Here is a 20,714-nt window from a genome sequence, read left to right as displayed (position 1 = left end):
TGTCGCCTGTGTGCTTGCTTTGGGGATAGGTAATGTGTATATATGTATGTATGTATATATGGGGTGGGCATTTATAAGCGTTGCTTCTGCTCACCCCCTTTTTGGTCACACATGTCACTGTGGAATTGTCTTGTATATCAATTTTTGTTATTGACGAGTTGTGTGCCAAATAAATAAGTTTAAATTTTAAGTTTTAAACAGGTGCGATTTATATTCCAGTGAGAATTATACTCTGGAAAATATGCTACAAGATAAATTTGTTTTTTATTTGCCATGGGATGAATGCATGAGTAGACAGTAGGCATTTCTGTCCCATGTTGGGCCTCACAGTATGCCCTCAGTAACAAAACTGACATTGTAACAGACTTAGCACACATATTGTTTGACAAAATGGAAAATGTGTTGTTGGGAAAAATTTATTTTTTTTTTTTTACAAAAGATGCATGTAAACGTATGTCTATAGCCACATGCAAATGTGTTTAAACCTGCAAAATAATGAAATATTTTTACCTTGGAAACAGAATCTCTACTGAGGTGAATTATTACATCTGTCTTTCCATAAGGTAGCTGTGATTAAAATTCACAGCAATGAGAAAGTGAGGATAGTTTGTTATATGTGACTAAGATAGAAAATGACAAAGGCAGCTGTTAGCTGTCCGGGAGGTCAGCAGTATTAACATAATGCACTTCAGAAAAGCAGGATACATTACAGATTAAGATTCTTGCAATGTAATAACCTGTTTGACTGGAACACACAGCATGCAGTTCTACTGAGTTGTCAATCACGACTGGGAGTAGAGGGTGGTGAAATGTGATCATTATCTATCCCGAGTCGGTCCTGATTGGAATTTACACTGTGCAATCAAGTGTGATCAGAAAATCTCAATGTGAGAAAACCCCCTCAATCCCCCTCACCCACCCCCATTACCACTACCATGCAGACACAAGTAATGAAATTGTTCATGGAGCATTAGTCCTGGGGAGTGCATTGTGTACAGAGGCCAAAGTTTGAGCTGCACCGTTTGTTGCGGCTTCATCTATCACTCAATTAGTCACAGCCCAAAGCGTGGAAAGAAACAAATCTATTTAGGTTCTCTTTCATTTAAAAGCTCTGCAAGAACTGATTAGTAGAAATTTAAGGAAATCAACTGCATGCACTGAATAATTTTTCATGGGAAATTTTGAATATAATAAATTATCTTATATACAGTAAGTACATGTAGGGATTTGCTCCAGTATTGTTCAGCACATTTGGTTATAGTATTGCACAGTGAAATTTGGAAATGCAGTGTCATATTGCAGTTAATTTCCATGATGATCCATCTTCACCACACATGGACTGTCTCAAATCCAAACCCTGAAAATTTCAAATTTAGTCACTGCGGACAACAGTGACACAGCATCAGAACTGGCATCTGTGAAAATCACCTAGTGGAGACATTGCAAGGATATTGCGATGTCTTGACATTTGTCTTGGCACAGCTGAACTGTCAGTCTGATTGCTTTAGTAACTGAGGAGAACAGCTGTCAGTGCAGCCAAAATAGGGCACATCGCTCGCTCCCAGTCATATGAACTTGACTTTGGAGACGCAGGTGTCACAGGTGTTTGATTACCAATGAAGGATTCAGCAGGCAGGGGGACTTCTGTATGGCCTCAATACAATCACTATCTCAGCTTCAGAAAGCATGACTGTGTTACACTCAGTCCTTGAACTGAGTGAGAGGTGCCTTGCAGTTCTGTCACCATCTGTGCTTGTTTGCTTCCAATCAATCAGTCAATCAATCAATCAGTCAGTCAATGTGCTTTATTTAACCAGATAGAAAACTCATTGAGGTTTAAACCTCTTTTTCAAGAGTGACCAGGCCAAGATGGCAGCACAAAATGGATTACAACAAACACACAAAACACAAAGAAAATACAGTCTGCAGAAAACCAATAGTGGGATTTCACAGTGCAGTCCAAGATCCAATTCAGCTTATTTCTCTGTCTTTTATAATTGTCTTAAATTTCCCCAGAGATACAAGATGTGTCAATTTCAAGTCCTTGTGCACATTATTCCAGGTAGACAGGGCAGAAAATTTAGAAGCCATTTTGCCCAGTTCAGTTCTGACTCTCGGGACCTGCACCTGTATAATGTCCTGAGAGTGCAGGCCATATCGGCTGAGGTTTCTACACGTGTGATCACAAATAGGTAGGCAGAAGTCCATGAATAGATTTGAAAATAAAAATCAGCCAATGAGAGAGTCTACAAACACACAAAGATGGACAATGAGCAACAGGATATAAACAGTGATGTACATGATAACTGCAAGCAGTAATAAACCACAAAGCACAGTAGTATACATTATCCAATTTATTTAAAAACTGATCAGGACCATTCATAAAAAGCAGGCCTACACAGTCCTAAAAGGGTAAAAAAGTTGTGGTGATCAAATGATTTCAGACTTGCAATGACAAACATGATTTATTTCTAAAAAGAAGCCCAATTTCAGTTTCAGCTTAGAAACAAGCTTATCTATCTACAATTTAAAGGACGGGTTCTCATCAAGCAGAATGCCTAAGTATTTATAAGATGTGACCATTTCAATTTCAACCCCATGAACAGTTGACAACCTCGAAAAGTGAGATGGAAGCTGCTTGCCATGTGAAAATAGCATGGTCTTTGGTTTGTCTGGATTCAGCAATAACTTAAGCTGAGTTAAACAGGACTGAACAGCATCAAAGGCTGACTACAAGAACTCAAGGGATTTTAAAACTGAAGCAGACAAACAATAAATTACTGTATCAGCATAAATGGGACACAGAATTAGACAAATTATAACAAACATTATTCATATAAATTGTGAACAACACTAATATAGAACCTTGAGTGTGCAGATTTTCTTTGCAGCCACTGACTCCAGGTGATTTCACTGATTAACATCACTTTGAGCTGATGGGATGAGTTTGTCGATGAAATGACCTGCTGAAGGCAGTGGCTGCAAAGAAAACCTGCACCCTCTTGGCTCTTTCTGGAATGTCTTTGGACACCACTGTGATAAATAATTAGAGAACCAGCTAACAGCCTGGTTAGATAAGCCAATCTTGTGGAGTCTATGTGCCAGGATGACATGGTCGACTGTGTCAAATGTCTTTGACATGTCAATAAAAACAGCTGCACAGTATTTTTGGCTGTCTAGTGCCTCTATGAAGTCATTTACTGCTTTAAGAGCATCACTTATTGTACTGGGCTGTTTTCGAAAGCCTGACTGACATTGTGAATGAAACCCATATGCATCTAAAAATATTTAACTTGTTTACTGACCAACTTTTCTAAAACTTTAGAGAGAATGCACAATTTAGAGAATGGCTTATACAGTGAGGCCAAAAAGCATTTAGTCAGCCACTGATTGTGCAAGTTCTCCTGCTTAGAAAGATGAGAGAGGTCTGTAATTTTTTATCATAGGTACACTTCAACTATGAGAGACAAAATGAGGAAAAAAAAAAAAATCCAAGAAATCACATTGTAGGATTTTTTAAAGAATTTATTTGTAAATTGTGGTGGAAAATAAGAATTTGGTCACCCACAAACAAGCAAAATTTCTAGCTCTCACAGACCTGTAACTTCTTTAAGAAGCTTTTCTGTTCTCCACCTGTTACCTGTATTAATGGCATTTGTTGGAACACATTATGTGTATAAAAGACACCTATCCACAGCCTCAAACAGTCAGACTCCAAACTCAACAATGGCCAAGACCAAAAAGCTGTCGAAGGACACCAGGAAGAAAATTGTAGATGAGAAGAGTGAATCTACAATAGTCAAGCAGGTTGGTGTGAATAAATCAACTGTGGGAGCAATTGTAAGAAAATGGAAGACATACGAGACCAGTGATAATCTCCCTCGATCTGGGGCTCCACGCAAGATGTCATCCCGTGGGGTGAAAATGATCATGAGAACGGTGAACAAAAATCCCAGAACTACACGGAGGGACCTGATGAATGACCTGCAGAGAGCTGGGACAAAAGTAACAAAGGCTACACACTATGCAGAGAGGGACTCAAATCCTGCAGTGCCAGGCGTGTCCCCCTGCTTAAGCCAGTACGTGTCCAGACCTGTCTGAAATTTGCCAGAGAGCATATGGATGATCCAGAAGAGGATTGGGAGAATATCATGTGGTCAGATGAAATCAAAATAGAACTTTTTAGTAAAAACTCAACTAGTCATGTTTAGAGAAAAATGAATGCTGAGTTGCATCTCAAGAACACCATACCTACTGTGAAGCATGGGGGTGGAAACATCATGCTGTTTTTCTGCAAAGGGGACAGGGTGACTGATCCATGTTAAGAAAAGAATGAACGGGTTCATGTATTGTGAGATTTTAAGCCAAAACCTCCTTCCTTCAGTGAGAGCATTGAAGATGCAACGTGGCTGGTTCTTCCAGCATGACAATGATCCCAAACACACCACTCAGGCAATGAAGGAGTGGCTCCGTAAAAACCATTTCAAGGTCCTGGAGTGGCCTTGCCAGTCTCCAGACCTCAACCCCATAAAAAAAATTGTTGAGGGAGTTGAAAGTCTGTGTTGCCCAGCAACAGCCCCAAAACATCACTGCTCTAGAGGAGATCTGCATGGAGGAATGGGCCAAAATACCAGCTACAGTGTGTGCAAACCTGGTGAAGACTTACAGGAAACGTTTAACCTCTGTCATTGCCAACAAAGATTAGGTAACAAAGTATTGAGTTGAAATTTTGCTATTGACCAAATACTTATTTTCCACCATAATTTACAAATAAATTCTTTAACAATCCTCCAATGTGATTTCCTGGATTTTTTTTCTCATTTTGTCTCTCATAGTTGAAGTGTACCTATGATGAAAATGACAGACCTTTCTCATCTTTCTAAGTAGGATAACTTGCACAATCAGGGGCTGACTAAATACTTTTTCCCCACTGTAGTTGTTAACTGTGGAGGGATCACCACCTAACAAAGTGTTCCTTAAAATAATTAGGAATGGCTGAATTGACAGTTAAAATATGTGCATCTTTTAATAAGCAAGTAGGGAATTCATCTGTGGTTTCATCCTCAAATGAAGATTTGACTATTTTCCAGAACTTCTTAGGAGCATTTAGCTTACGAGTAGATTAATCAACATACAAATCAGATTTAGCCTTTTTAACAAGGGAAATAAAGTGATTTCTGAACTGCTTGAATATCAGCCAATCACCCTGGGATTTAGAATTTCTGGCCTTAACCTAGGCATCATCCCTTGCTTTAAGGAGACTGGACAGCTCAGGGGAGAACCAAGGATAGTTTCTAAACATCACTCTAACTTTGCGGAGGGGTATGTTTATTTATAAGAATACTATAAAAGCATCATAAACATTACAGCTACATTACAGCTCAAGTACAGCTCTATTAAAAAGTGAGATTCTGGACCAATCAAAGTGCCATAAATCATGATGAAAACCCTGCTCACAGAAATGTTTAGAATCACATTTAAGAATAATATGTGGCCTTGATTTTGGGAGCTTAGCTCATCTGACAGTGGCTATAACACAATAATTGCTCATATCATTTGACAAAAATACCAGTATCTGAATATTTAAGGGGAGAGTTAGTTAAAAATAAATCAAGAGGAGAAGATTTCTCTGGACATTTAAACTTTGGGTGTATTGACGCTTTAACTATTTGTGTTAGGTTAAAAGAATCACACAGATTTCAAACTATCAGAAACAGAACATAACCAATCCCAGTTCAGATCTCCTGTCAGAAGAATCCCATTGAAGGCTAAAGTTGAAAGATGTTTATTCAATGATGATAAAGTTTCACTGCAAGCAGGGGGCGGTCTATAGCAGCCTACAATGGAGAGAAAGTGACCATTTATAAGCTCCAACTTCAGAGCAAGAAGTTCAGATAGACTGCTGAGAATTCATGTTGAACAATAACATGAAATTTCTGTCTGACATAGCAATCTATGCCAAACTATGTTCTGGGACAGTTACGATGAAAAACAATATCTCTGTCTCTGATGGATTTCTTTAGGTTTCAGATAGGACAAGAATGTCAGTATCAGTCAATTTAATCCAGATTTTAACGAAGTCAAAATTTGGCAATAGACTTCTAACATGTAGGTGTATAACACCAAGCCCTGATTTAGATTTATAATCTACTGGCGTACTCAGATAGTTTACATCAGGGCTGGGGTTGAGTTCAATGTTACCAGACAGTAAAAGCAAAAGAAATATAAAAATATTCTTCCTTTCAGGGCATGTAGGTACTGGTTGAGCAGAATTATGCCTATACCTTGGGATCTTGGAAGACTTTGCATGATTTGAAACCTCAATAGGGTGAATTGATTGCCGGCTAAGGAAAGCATTGCTTTCGGCCAGAGAAACAAGAGCCAGAAGAGCAAGCACTACCTTTACCATGATGAAATTAAATGGCTGAGTGCAGCTAGTTGTAACAGGGCTGGTGGAGGGTAGCTGCTGCAAGAATGGTGGAAACCAGCTATTGTAGGGTGAGTGGAAGCGAGCTGCTGAAGGGCTGGTGGAGGCTCATTAATACGTGCAAATGCACAGAGGGTGATCTACAAATATTTCTTGATTGTTTTTGATTAATTGATTGATAGAGGGGCTTTATTGAATATGTACAAATTGTACGTAAGACAATATCATCTTAATAATTAATTAAACAACTACAAATTATAAATGGTAAATGGACTGCATTTATATAGCGCTTTTCCCTCTGCATCAGACGCTCAAAGCACTTTACAATTATGCCTCACATTCACCCCGATGTCAGGGTGCTGCCATACAAGGCGCTCACTACACACTGGGAGCAATAGCGGATTAAAGGCCTTGCCCAAGGGCCCTTAGTGATTTTCCAGTCAGGTGGGGATTTGAACCCATGATCTTCTGGACTCAAGCCCAACACCTTAACCACTAGACCATCACCTCCCCTATAAAGAACACAATGCTCATATGGTTGAGGGTATTTTAGCATTGTGTTATTTAAATTTGTTTCCAATTCAGTTCTTTGGTAGTGTGGTACATTGGCATTCCCTGGCCTTTTTCTGTTGCTGTGATCCTCAACATTGTGGCACCTGTGTACTGCCTCATGCCCAGAGAAACACACGAAATGACCAAAACGTCACAGCTAACATTACATTCAATGCAAGTTCCATCCAATGCAAGACTCGTCTGAGGCTTCTTAGTAACTGTTCATTTCACATAAAGTCATTCCAGTGATGGCAGAAATTATCCAAAGAGATCTTTTGTCAAAGGCTTTCAATCATCACCTTAGGTCACTGGTTAACATACAAGTCTCACAGCCATGCACAAAAGGAAGCACCAGGACCCTGAAGACTTGGACCTTTTATCTTCTGCAAAGAATGTTAAACACAAATACATGCCCCTAACTAATTAAAGTGATGAAATACAACCCATTTGCTCCAGGCGCCCGACTTTGTCCTCAGATTTATTATGCACCATGCAAAAAGCATAGTGGACCTGGACAGGCTCCAAATGCACTTGCTCTATGCACTTTAGACCATGCGCTTTAGTTAGTCAGCTGTCCTGGCCTTGTGCCATCAAGCTTTGTGTAATGTGTAGAGAATAGAAGTACGTAGCTATCTGTTTACATACTCGGTGCATAACCTTTATTTGGGGAATTATAATTTTGAACCTGAGAGCTCGAGAAAAGACCCAGCCAAGAATGAATGAGCAGAAACTGGGCAATTTTCTTGGTCAGTGATTAAATTATCAGCATCTGACTGTGTACTGAGTGTGGTTGCTCTCATAACCCATCGAGTTAATTGTCACAAGGAAAACGATGCCAAAACCTGCTAGCTTGTTGTTATATTTCTCCATGGACAAAAACAGTAACTAATGAGCTCAGTCTTAGTGTGCATTGCCAGAAGCAAGTCCAACTTTGCATTGTTTTTTGAGAGTAAAAGAAGGATAGATGCAATACCAGGAGAAAATATTCTGCCTGACTTAAGTGCACCAGCTCTGCAGCACTGAATTCTTTTTTGTTTTTCTTTTTTTTTTTTTTTTTAGGCTGCACAAACCAGACCAGGCACAAAAAATGAGCATCTTTCACTTTCTTGTTGGGGAAACAGGGGACCTGGTATCCTGACAGGTTTGAAGTGGTGAAGCTTGGACACAATAATTTTATTGGGTGGAGGAGTGGAGGAGATGACCACTTGACAACTACCTAAACCCACTTCCACAGAGTCTAGAAATGTGCATTAAGATGGTTTTCCAGTTAGACGCTAAAGCTGCCCACGTTTTATTCTGAAAATCTGCCATTTCTTCACTCATTTTCTTTTTACGTTGTGACTTTTGTCTATCCAAAAATGCAAATTCTGTTTGATTAATCAATGGCTAATCTTGACAATCAAATCTAAATAGGAAAACCCCATACTGAATTCAATTTAAACATATAACGCTATGCTAAAATTTCCTCAGCTGTATGAACATTGTGTTTTTTATAATTTGCAGTTGTTACTTGTAGAAGGAAAGGTGATGTAACACAGTGGTAAACATACCACTGTCCCTCCTTTTTTGAAACATGTAGGCATCCATTTCAAAATGAGCAAATATTTGCACAAAAACAAAAAGGTCTATCAGTTTGAACATTAAATATCTTGTCTTTGTGGTGTGTTCAATTGAATATAGGTTGAAGAGGATTTGCAAATCATTGTATTCTGTTTTTATTTACATTTTACACAACTTCCCAAATTCACTGGAATTGGTCTAGTGGTTAAGGCGTTGGGCTTGAGACCAGAAGATCCTCGGTTCAAATCAAAGCCTGACTGGAAAGTCACTAAGGGCCCTTGGGCAAGGTCTTTAATCCCCTATTGCTCCCGGTGTGTAGTGAGTGCCTTGTATGGCAGCACCCTCTAATCGGGGTTATTATTTGTAAAGCACCTTAAGCATCTGATGCAGATGGAAAAGCGCTATATAAATGCAGTCCATTTACCATTTGGGGTTGTACATGTTCAGTAATGATGCAGAAACTCACTCTCTCTCTCTCTCTCTCTACACACACATACACACACACACACACACACACACACATATATATATATATATATATATATATATATATATATACATATATATATATATATATATATATATATATATATATATATATATATATATATACATATACATACATATATATATATATATATATATATATATATATATATATATATTAAAATAGGTGTGTTATCAGGTTACAAAAACATCATTTTCAGTTTTAGAAGTGTTTATTTGTAGCTAGCTTTTACATAATATATGAACATGAGCTTTTGAAAAGAGCTGAAGTTAGCTTTGAGTCAAATGTGTAAATGTCTTTTTAATCACTTCTGAGTGTGTGATTAGGTTCCAAAAACAGCGTTTTCAGGTTTTATGTTATATTTACGCAGAAACGAGTTTGCAGCTAGCAGCCAGACTGTGACGTCACAGTAAAACTTGACTCTGACTGGCTGTCACCCCACCACTCAAAAACTAAACTGAAAAGATTGAAAGAGAATGTGACTTTTTAAGGTCTTAAAATAGGTCAAAGTTAGCCATCTTTGAACTTGTCCAAGGTCTGTGTCCCAAGAATTTTCCTTGTTAATTTGAACACTGTGGCAGTAATGGGACTGGACCTACGCTGAGCACAGACAGACAGACAGACAGAGAGTCTCAAAGCCTTCGCAATACCCGATGACCATATTTGATGGCCTCAGGTAAATATGGAAGTACAATTTGAAAACATTGCATCAACACAATGAATTACATGGAAACAATATGGTACTATGAGAAGATATTTATTCAAAGCCCTTAAGTGAAGAAAGTGCTGGCTGATGATGGATGTTGGCCTTTGTTGGTTTCTGCTTGATGTTTGTCCTCAGTGAAACCATCTCTGCAAGAGAACCTTGTATGTTTTTTGACAGCTGTGTAGGAAAATCTGAATTACCCAACTTGTCATCAAAAAGAAAATTATTGGACTAGTTGGGGACTAGCTAGTCATAGTTGAGCATTACACGTAGTCATCAAAACCCAAATAGAAAGTATGTTTCCTTGGTCATCCAGGTCCAATCAGGCATGAGGGGGATACTACAGGTAGGGAAGGATGCAGGGCACAGCTGCAGAGCCGCATCGCCTTGCTGGAGCCGGGCCAGCACGAAGACCTGTGTGACCTTATGTTGCATTCTTCCACTCCCTCGTCCATCTGTTATAAATACACACATGGTAACCCCCCCACCCCCCACCCCAAGGTCATTGCTGTGTAGCGCTGTGCACTGAGTTTATATGGGACCTTACTTTTATTTGGTGCTCCCACAGCAGGACATGGCAGAATGGTTTTGCAGAGAAAATCATATAAATGTCTTAAATGTACTGTACATTTGACAGGAAACTCAATACAGGTAGAGGAAAATTACAATAAAAAGAGGTCTGAAGGAAAAAAAATATAGTGACTGTAAAATATACAATAGTGCAGAAATTAAATTGCTACTTTTGTCATTTTTTTTTATATCTTTGACCCTTTCTTTACCTCTTTTCCTGTTCATCTCTCTTTGCTTTTCCTCAAAAATGCAGGTGAAGAAGCTTCCCAAACACTTGAGGGATGCCCAGATCTCGACAGAGCGAACACATCTGATTTCTGACCCGCTAAAGAAGCCACGCCAGCGATATGTGCAAAAGGATGGCAAGTGCAACGTTCATCATGGAAATGTGCAAGAGACGTACCGTTACCTCAGTGACCTGTTCACCACTCTGGTGGACCTACGCTGGCGACTCAGCCTGCTCATTTTTACTTTGGTATATGTAGTGAATTGGCTCTTCTTTGGTTTCCTGTGGTGGCTGATTGCTCTGATCCGTGGAGATCTGGTGCATGCCGACGAGGAGGGTTGGACCCCCTGTGTTGAGAATCTCAACAGTTTTGTATCAGCCTTCCTGTTCTCCATTGAAACGGAGACCACCATTGGTTATGGTTATCGTGTAATCACAGAAAAATGCCCTGAAGGTATCATACTGCTTTTGGTACAAGCCATCTTGGGTTCAATTGTCAACGCTATGATGGTGGGCTGCATGTTTGTCAAGATCTCACAGCCAAAGAACCGTGCAGAGACACTCATGTTCTCACACAATGCTGTCATATCGGTGCGAGATAACAAGATGTGCCTGATGTTTCGGGTGGGGGACCTGAGGAACTCTCACATCGTAGAAGCTTCAATCCGAGCAAAGCTCATACGCTCACAGCAGACCAAGGAGGGGGAATTCATTCCACTCAACCAGACTGACATCAACATTGGCTTTGACACTGGAGATGACCGCCTGTTCCTGGTGTCACCGCTTATAATCTCCCATGAGATCAATGAGAAGAGCCCATTCTGGGACATGTCATTAGTGCAAATGGAGAAGGAGGAATTTGAAATCGTGGTCATCCTTGAGGGCATGGTCGAGGCCACAGGTATGAAATGGGTGGGGATCAGTAGTGGGTAGAGTACTGAAAATCTGTTTTTGAATAATTGTACAATTGCTATAAAAAAATCAAATCCCTCCATTATAGCGAAAGTTCCTATTTGAGAAACCTGCCCAAGTAAAAGTAAAATAGTAGTTAGCAAATTATTCAAACTGCATTACTTTCTTCAACCCTTGATAGATACAGTAGGTTGCCTTCTAGCAGATGCCTCATGAAAATTTTAAAACTCAAAGTAGAACTCTCCGAGACCCCCTCCCACTCCACCAGTCTCTACTTTCACCACCTATGTAGACTAGACATAGGCTCAAGTATAATAACTGATTCCAGCTGGGAGTATTACCACCCCAGCAAGGTAAAACATTTATGTGCACCCTCACTGAAATGCATGAGGACATGGAATGACATGCTGAACTTTCTACTTGTGTCAGAATAATTAAAACAAGAATGTATGTTTTGTTATTGGCTGAAAATAGTTGTACTACTGATGTGCTGACACCCTTACAACTGCTGAAAACATCACAGGCAATACCTGCTCCGAGCTTGTACATTTTGTTCAGCCAGACAAACTTATAGGGTTGGAGTGCAGCCCAACTCTGCAGCTATTTGCAATTAAAATGACAATTATGGTGGAGATGATTTTTGGAGTTAACAACTATAGACGTAATGTACTATGTACTAATGTCTATATGCTGCACAGGCCATGCATCCTTTTGGTCTTTGTCATTCATGGTGGTTAAGTAATATGGGCATATGTAGATTGCAGTTCAATATTTGAACTGCAATCTACAATACCTGTATTGATGAAAAGTTAATCACTTTATCTCTTACATACCAACCTGTGACATGATAAATAAGAAGATGCTGGCATTCTTAGTTCTAAAGTCATCGTTTCTGAAAGACTAGGGATACACTCACAAACTCTATGAGATTATTGGCATACAAGCCATGCTAGTCACATGGAAAATTACACACTGCAACTAAACTATTTAGACTTTTCTTGGCTCTTACTAAAATGTAATGAGTTCTACTTTCAAATAAAATTGAGTGTGGATGTTGATGTTAACTAACTGTACAATATGTTTTTAACCACAACATTCCACCATGGCACCCCACCCCTTCCCCAAAACACACATGCTGTTGAGATTTATTTCCACCAAGAAACAAAGATGCCAGAATGACTTTTTTTAAAGTTATGGGGGTTTTTTCCAGCATATTTAATTTTCTCAGGGATATGTGACATTTTGGTGTCAAATAAATGCTGTTGGTGCAGCAGAGTTGACAATTGCATTATCATACATACTATAGTATAAAAAAATGGTGTACATGGTACTGTAAAAGTCCTATTTTTATATTTTGAATTAGTGTAAACATAAATTGTATGATATACTTTTGGTCAGTCAGCATGGACATGAATGTCTTGGCAATATTGGACTTTTGTTGATTCCTTTGAACTGCTCTTTCTTTGGGATAGAATGATGGGACAACATAGATATTTAATTTTAAAAGGTGCCTAAGGTATCATGTATTTCTGGTTTTATGAAATAAAAGCTGTCAAAATTACACAGTCAAAAATATTTACAGAGCACACCTAATATTTAGTTGAATATTCCTTATGCCCTGCTCACACAGCACACGGTGAAAGCTGGACGAAGGATAAAAAGTCAAAAATTGTCAAGAAAAGGTGGGTGAAAGATCCTGCACTTTTACCATTACCGAAAAGCCTGTGAATGAAGCAAACTCAAACAGAACTTACAACGAAAAGAAAAACAAAGCGAACGTCAACCTCAATGCTTTAAACAAAATCAAAACAAAACATTCACGATGACATCACTGAAAGCAGGTATAAAATTGCGCGCATACGCACACACGCGCAGGTGAGCCACAAACAGTTGAAATGTGCATAAATAGTTAATGTAGTTGATAAAACGTTCTTAACGCTATTATTTTTATATGAAAATGTTGCTTTTTCATCCTAAACATGGATAAATCATTAACGATACAAGGCTGTTCTGTTCAGCTCGTCTAAGTTTTGGTTATTGATTTGTTCAGATATCATCAACCTTCATTCAAGACGTTGGACTTGGGACGTTGAATGAAGTTAGATGAAAGTCAAATGAAACGCTAATGTTTCGAAAACTAAGCATACAATAAGAAACCATCAAGAATGAAAGCAAAATGAAATACAGTTGTATGCAAAGGTTTGGGCACCCCTGATAATTTTCATGATTTTCCTTTATAAATCATTGGTTGTCTGGATCAGAAATTTCAGTTAAATATATCATATAGCAGACAAACAAACTGATATATGAAAATTGAAGTTTCTAGTATTTACAGAAAGTATGCAATAATTATTTAAACTAAATTGGACAGGTGCATAAATTTGGGCACCCTTGTCATTCTATTGATTTGAATACGTTTAGCACTAATTATTGGAACACAAAAGTAGTTTGGTAAGCTCACTGACCCCTGACCTCCTTGCACAGGTGAATCCAATCATGAGAAAGGGTATTTATGGTGGCCATTTGCAAATGTTTCCCCTCTTTGCATCTCTACTAATGAGTGGCAACATGGAAGCCTCTAAACAACTCTCAAATGACCTGAAAACATCATGGTTTAGGGGAAGGATGCAAAAAGCTATCTCAGAGATTTCATCTGTCAGTTTCCACTGTGAGGAACATAGTGAGGAAATGGAAGACCACTGGCACAGTACTAGTTAAAGCCTGAAGTGGCAAGCCAAGAAATATCTCAAATAACTGAAGTGAAGAATGGTGAGAACAGTCATAGTCAACCCACAGACCTGCTCCAAAGACCTACAACATGATCTTGCTGTAGACAGTGTCTCTGCATCGTTCAACTATACAGTGCACTTTGCACGAGGAGATGCTGTACTGCAGAGGAAGCCTTTTCTGTGTACACACCACAAACAGAGTCACTTGAGGTATGCTAAAGCACATTTGGACAAGCCAGCTTCCTTTTGGAATAAGGTGCTGTGGACTGATGAAACTAAAATTGAGTTATTTGTACATAAAAAGGGACGGTATGCATGGCTGAAAAAGAACACAGCATTCCAAGAAAAACACTTGCTACCTACAGTAAAATTTAGAGGTGGTTCCATCATGCTGTGTGGCTGTGTGGCCAGTGCAGGTACTGGGAATCTTGTTAAAGTTGAGGGTCATATAGATTCCAGTCAATATCAGCAGATTCTTGAGAACAATGTTCATGAATCAGTGACAAAGTTGAAGTTGCGCCGGGGCTGGATCTTTCAACAAGACGACCCTAAACACTGTTCAAAATCTACTAACGCATTTCATGCAGAAGAACAAGTACAATGGAATGGCCATCTCAGTCCCCAGACCTGAATATTATTGAAAATATGTGGTGTGATTTTAAGCGGGCTGTCAATGCTTGGAAACCAACAAACCTGAGATGTTTTTTTTAAGAAGAATGGTCCAAAATACCTTCAACCAGAATCCAGAGTCTCAATGGAAGCTACAGGAAGCATTTAGATGCTGTTATTTCTGCAAAAGGAGGTTCTACTAAATATTGAAGTATTTTTTTTCTGTTGGGGTGCCCAAATTTATGCACCTGCCTAATTTTGTTTAAAGAAGTATTGCACACTTTCTGTAAATCCTATAAACTTCATTTCACTTCTCAGATATCACTGTTTGTCTGCTATATGATATATTTACCTGAAATTTCTGATCCAGACAACCAATGATTTATAAAGGAAAATCATGAAAATTATCAGGGGTGCCCAAACTTTGCATGCAACTGTATCAGAATCAGAGAATCAGAATCAGAAGAAGTTTATTGCCATTGCCAGTGAACAGGATTCACAGACTAGGAATTTGCTTCGGTACAATGGTGCAACATTAAGAAGAGATAAAATGCTAGGATAAAATATAACATATGTGTCAAAATAAGATAAAATATAAGATAAAAAAAGAAATATGAAATATGAAAGGCTGTGTGCAACAGAAAAACAGAGAAACAGAAAAAACAGTGCAGTGGGAGGAGTGCAATTAAAAACCAAAGTACATTGTCTAAAGTGACCCGTGATAAAATGATAAAGTGACAGAGTTAAGCTTAAGGTGACTGAGTTATGAGGTGTTCATGAGTCTAACGGCAGAGGGGAAGAAACTGTTCTTATGGCGGGAGGTTCTGGTCCGGATGGACCGTAGCCTCCTGCCCGAGGGGAGTGCTTTGAATAGACTGTGTGCAGGGTGAGAAGGGTCAGCTGTGAGCCGACCTGCTCGGCCCAGAGTCCTGGAGACATGCAGGTTGTGGAGAGATGGAAGGCTACAGCCGATCACCTTCTCAGCAGAGGCCACAATGCGCTGCAGTCTGTGTCTGTCCCTGGCTGTGGCCCCGGCATACCACACCGTGATGGAGGAGCAGAGGATGGACTCGATGATGGCCGTGTAGAACTGCACCATCAGCTGGACAGGCAGCTTGGCCTTCTTCAGCTGCCGCAGGAAGTACATCCTCTGCTGGGCCTTCTTGATGAGGGAGCTGATGGTTGACTCCCACTTGAGGTCCTGGGTGATGGTGGTGCCGAGGAAGCGGTGACAGACCACAGTGGTGATGGGGCTGTTGGTGAGGGCGAGGGAGGGCAGGGGGGCTGTGGCTTTCCTGAAGTCCACGATCATCTCCACTGTTTTCTGGGCGTTGAGCTCCAAGTTGTTGCTGCTGCACCAGGTCACCACCTGGTCCACCTCCCTCCTGTAGGCAGACTCATCCCCATCCGAAATGAGTCCGATGAGGGTGGTGTCGTCCGCAAACTTGATGAGCTTTACAGAGTCGTGGCTGGAGGTGCAGCAGTTAGTGTACAGGGAGAAGAGCAGAGGGGAAAGGACACAGCCCTGTGGAGATCCTGTGCTGAGAGCCCGAGTGTTCGAGACATTCTTTCCCAGCCTCACACGCTGACTCCGGTCCGTCAGGAAGTCTGTGATCCACCTGCAGGTGGAGTTGGGCACATGGAGTAGAGAAAGCTTGTCCTGGAGCAAAGCTGGAAGGATGGTGTTGAATGCAGAGCTGAAGTCCACAAACAGGATCCTAGCGTAGGTTCCTGGGGAGTCCAGGTGCTGCAGGATGGAGTGCAGGGCCAGGTTTATGGCGTCATCTACAGACCTGTTGGCTCTGTAGGCAAACTGCAGGGGGTCCAGGAGGGGGTCGGTGATGGACTTCAGGTGGGATAAAACCAGGCGTTCGAAGGCTGGCTTGCCTCTACTGGTGGTTGGCTCTCACTGCGGTATTGTATCACTTCCTGTTCCGGAGCACAGCGGTGTTTTTCTGTATCTGTTAGCTGTTTAATCTGCGCAGTTAGATTGATCTAGTTATCTAGATTACGATTTGTTTCCCAGTGTAATCTTTACGTGCCTTAACTAAAGCACTCCTTCTGCTGAATCACCTCTAAATTATTTACACATTATTCACTTTGCGTGTTTTTAGGAATCCGCTAGCTTAGCATAGCTACTAGCTCTTAGCCGATTTAGCATGGCGGCTTCTCCTGTCTCTCCCGCACTTTTCTGCTCTGGGTGTGAAATGTTTAGTTATTCCTCGGCCTCCTTTAGCAGTAATGGTACTTGTAATAAGTGTAGCTTATTCGTAGCTTTGGAGGCCAGGCTAGGCGAATTGGAGACTCGGCTCCGCACCGTGGAAAATTCTACAGCTAGCCAGGCCCCTGTAGTCGGTGCGGACCAAGGTAGCTTAGCCGCCGTTAGTTCCCCCCTGGCAGATACCGAGCAGCCGGGAAAGCAGGCCGACTGGGTGACTGTGAGGAGGAAGCGTAGCCCTAAACAGAAGCCCCGTGTACACCACCAACCCGTTCACATCTCTAACCGTTTTTCCCCACTCGACGACACACCCGCCGAGGATCAAACTCTGTTTATTGGCGACTCTGTTTTGAGAAATGTGAAGTTAGCGACACCAGCAACCATAGTCAATTGTCTTCCGGGGGCCAGAGCAGGCGACATTGAAGGAAATTTGAAACTGCTGGCTAAGGCTAAGCGTAAATTTGGCAAGATTGTAATTCACGTCGGCAGTAATGACACCCGGTTACGCCAATCGGAGGTCACTAAAATTAACATTAAATCGGTGTGTAACTTTGCAAAAACAATGTCGGACTCTGTAGTTTTCTCTGGGCCCCTCCCCAATCAGACCGGGAGTGACATGTTTAGCCGCATGTTCTCCTTGAATTGCTGGCTGTCTGAGTGGTGTCCAAAAAATGAGGTGGGCTTCATAGATAATTGGCAAAGCTTCTGGGGAAAACCTGGTCTTGTTAGGAGAGACGGCATCCATCCCACTTTGGATGGAGCAGCTCTCATTTCTAGAAATCTGGCCAATTTTCTTAAATCCTCCAAACCGTGACTATCCAGGGTTGGGACCAGGAAGCAGAGTTGTAGTCTTACACACCTCTCTGCAGCTTCTCTCCCCCTGCCATCCCCTCATTACCCCATCCCCGTAGAGACGGTGCCTGCTCCCAGACTACCAATAACCAGCAAAAATCTATTTAAGCATAAAAATTCAAAAAGAAAAAATAATATAGCACCTTCAACTGCACCACAGACTAAAACAGTTAAATGTGGTCTATTAAACATTAGGTCTCTCTCTTCTAAGTCCCTGTTGGTAAATGATATAATAATTGATCAACATATTGATTTATTCTGCCTTACAGAAACCTGGTTACAGCAGGATGTCACACTAACTGTCATAATGCTCGTAGCACGGGCCGGGGCGGAGGATTAGCAGCAATCTTCCATTCCAGCTTATTAATTAATCAAAAACCCAGACAGAGCTTTAATTCATTTGAAAGCTTGTCTCTTAGTCTTGTCCATCCAAATTGGAAGTCCCAAAAACCAGTTTTATTTGTTATTATCTATCGTCCACCTGGTCGTTACTGTGAGTTTCTCTGTGAATTTTCAGACCTTTTGTCTGACTTAGTGCTTAGCTCAGATAAGATAATTATAGTGGGCGATTTTAACATCCACACAGATGCTGAGAATGACAGCCTCAACACTGCATTTAATCTATTATTAGACTCTATTGGCTTTGCTCAAAAAGTAAATGAGTCCACCCACCACTTTAATCATATCTTAGATCTTGTTCTGACTTATGGTATGGAAATAGAAGACTTAACAGTATTCCCTGAAAACTCCCTTCTGTCTGATCATTTCTTAATAACATTTACATTTACTCTGATGGACTACCCAGCAGTGGGGAATAAGTTTCATTACACTAGAAGTCTTTCAGAAAGCGCTGTAACTAGGTTTAAGGATATGATTCCTTCTTTATGTTCTGTAATGCCATATACCAACACAGTGCAGAGTAGCTACCTAAACTCTGTAAGGGAGATAGAGTATCTCGTCAATAGTTTTACATCCTCATTGAAGACAACTTTGGATGCTGTAGCTCCTCTGAAAAAGAGAGCTTTAAATCAGAAGTGTCTGACTCCGTGGTATAACTCACAAACTCGTAGCTTAAAGCAGATAACCCGTAAGTTGGAGAGGAAATGGCGTCTCACTAATTTAGAAGATCTTCACTTAGCCTGGAAAAAGAGTCTGTTGCTCTATAAAAAAGCCCTCCATAAAGCTAGGACATCTTTCTACTCATCACTAATTGAAGAAAATAAGAACAACCCCAGGTTTCTTTTCAGCACTGTAGCCAGGCTGACAAAGAGTCAGAGCTCTATTGAGCTGAGTATTCCATTAACTTTAACTAGTAATGACTTCATGACTTTCTTTGCTAACAAAATTTTAACTATTAGAGAAAAAATTACTCATAACCATCCCAAAGACGTATCGTTATCTTTGGCTGCTTTCAGTGATGCCGGTATTTGGTTAGACTCTTTCTCTCCGATTGTTCTGTCTGAGTTATTTTCATTAGTTACTTCATCCAAACCATCAACATGTTTATTAGACCCCATTCCTACCAGGCTGCTCAAGGAAGCCCTACCATTATTTAATGCTTCGATCTTAAATATGATCAATCTATCTTTGTTAGTTGGCTATGTACCACAGGCTTTTAAGGTGGCAGTAATTAAACCATTACTTAAAAAGCCATCACTTGACCCAGCTATCTTAGCTAATTATAGGCCAATCTCCAACCTTCCTTTTCTCTCAAAAATTCTTGAAAGGGTAGTTGTAAAACAGCTAACTGATCATCTGCAGAGGAATGGTCTATTTGAAGAGTTTCAGTCAGGTTTTAGAATTCATCATAGTACAGAAACAGCATTAGTGAAGGTTACAAATGATCTTCTTATGGCCTCGGACAGTGGACTCATCTCTGTGCTTGTTCTGTTAGACCTCAGTGCTGCTTTTGATACTGTTGACCATAAAATTTTATTACAGAGATTAGAGCATGCCATAGGTATTAAAGGCACTGCGCTGCGGTGGTTTGAATCATATTTGTCTAATAGATTACAATTTGTTCATGTAAATGGGGAATCTTCTTCACAGACTAAAGTTAATTATGGAGTTCCACAAGGTTCTGTGCTAGGACCAATTTTATTCACTTTATACATGCTTCCCTTAGGCAGTATTATTAGACGGTATTGCTTAAATTTTCATTGTTACGCAGATGATACCCAGCTTTATCTATCCATGAAGCCAGAGGACACACACCAATTAGCTAAACTGCAGGATTGTCTTACAGACATAAAGACATGGATGACCTCTAATTTCCTGCTTTTAAACTCAGATAAAACTGAAGTTATTGTACTTGGCCCCACAAATCTTAGAAACATGGTGTCTAACCAGATCCTTACTCTGGATGGCATTACCCTGAGCTCTAGTAATACTGTGAGAAATCTTGGAGTCATTTTTGATCAGGATATGTCATTCAAAGCGCATATTAAACAAATATGTAGGACTGCTTTTTTGCATTTACGCAATATCTCTAAAATCAGAAAGGTCTTGTCTCAGAGTGATGCTGAAAAACTAATTCATGCATTTATTTCCTCTAGGCTGGACTATTGTAATTCATTATTATCAGGTTGTCCTAAAAGTTCCCTAAAATGCCTTCAGTTAATTCAAAATGCTGCAGCTAGAGTACTGACGGGGACTAGAAGGAGAGAGCATATCTCACCCATATTGGCCTCTCTTCATTGGCTTCCTGTTAATTCTAGAATAGAATTTAAAATTCTTCTTCTTACTTATAAGGTTTTGAATAATCAGGTCCCATCTTATCTTAGGGACCTCGTAGTACCATATCACCCCAATAGAGCGCTTCGCTCTCAGACTGCAGGCTTACTTG

The 20,714-nt window shown here is 40.2% G+C and overlaps 1 protein-coding gene across 1 annotated transcript in view; it reads left to right on the top strand.

Moving 5' to 3' along the window:
* Nucleotides 1–20,714, top strand: part of kcnj5 (potassium inwardly rectifying channel subfamily J member 5) — a 228,198-nt gene that overhangs the window by 129,151 nt on the left and 78,333 nt on the right. Inside the window, exon 3 of the mRNA XM_034168001.1 lies at nt 10,577–11,450. Coding sequence (XP_034023892.1) covers nt 10,577–11,450 — 874 coding nt within the window. The remainder of the gene's footprint in view (nt 1–10,576; nt 11,451–20,714) is intronic.

This window comes from Thalassophryne amazonica, chromosome 4, assembly GCF_902500255.1.
Source record: "Thalassophryne amazonica chromosome 4, fThaAma1.1, whole genome shotgun sequence".
NCBI classification, from domain to species: domain Eukaryota; kingdom Metazoa; phylum Chordata; class Actinopteri; order Batrachoidiformes; family Batrachoididae; genus Thalassophryne; species Thalassophryne amazonica.
The sequence above is the reverse complement of the archived record's forward strand: the minus strand, read 5'-3'. Positions and strand labels throughout refer to the sequence as shown.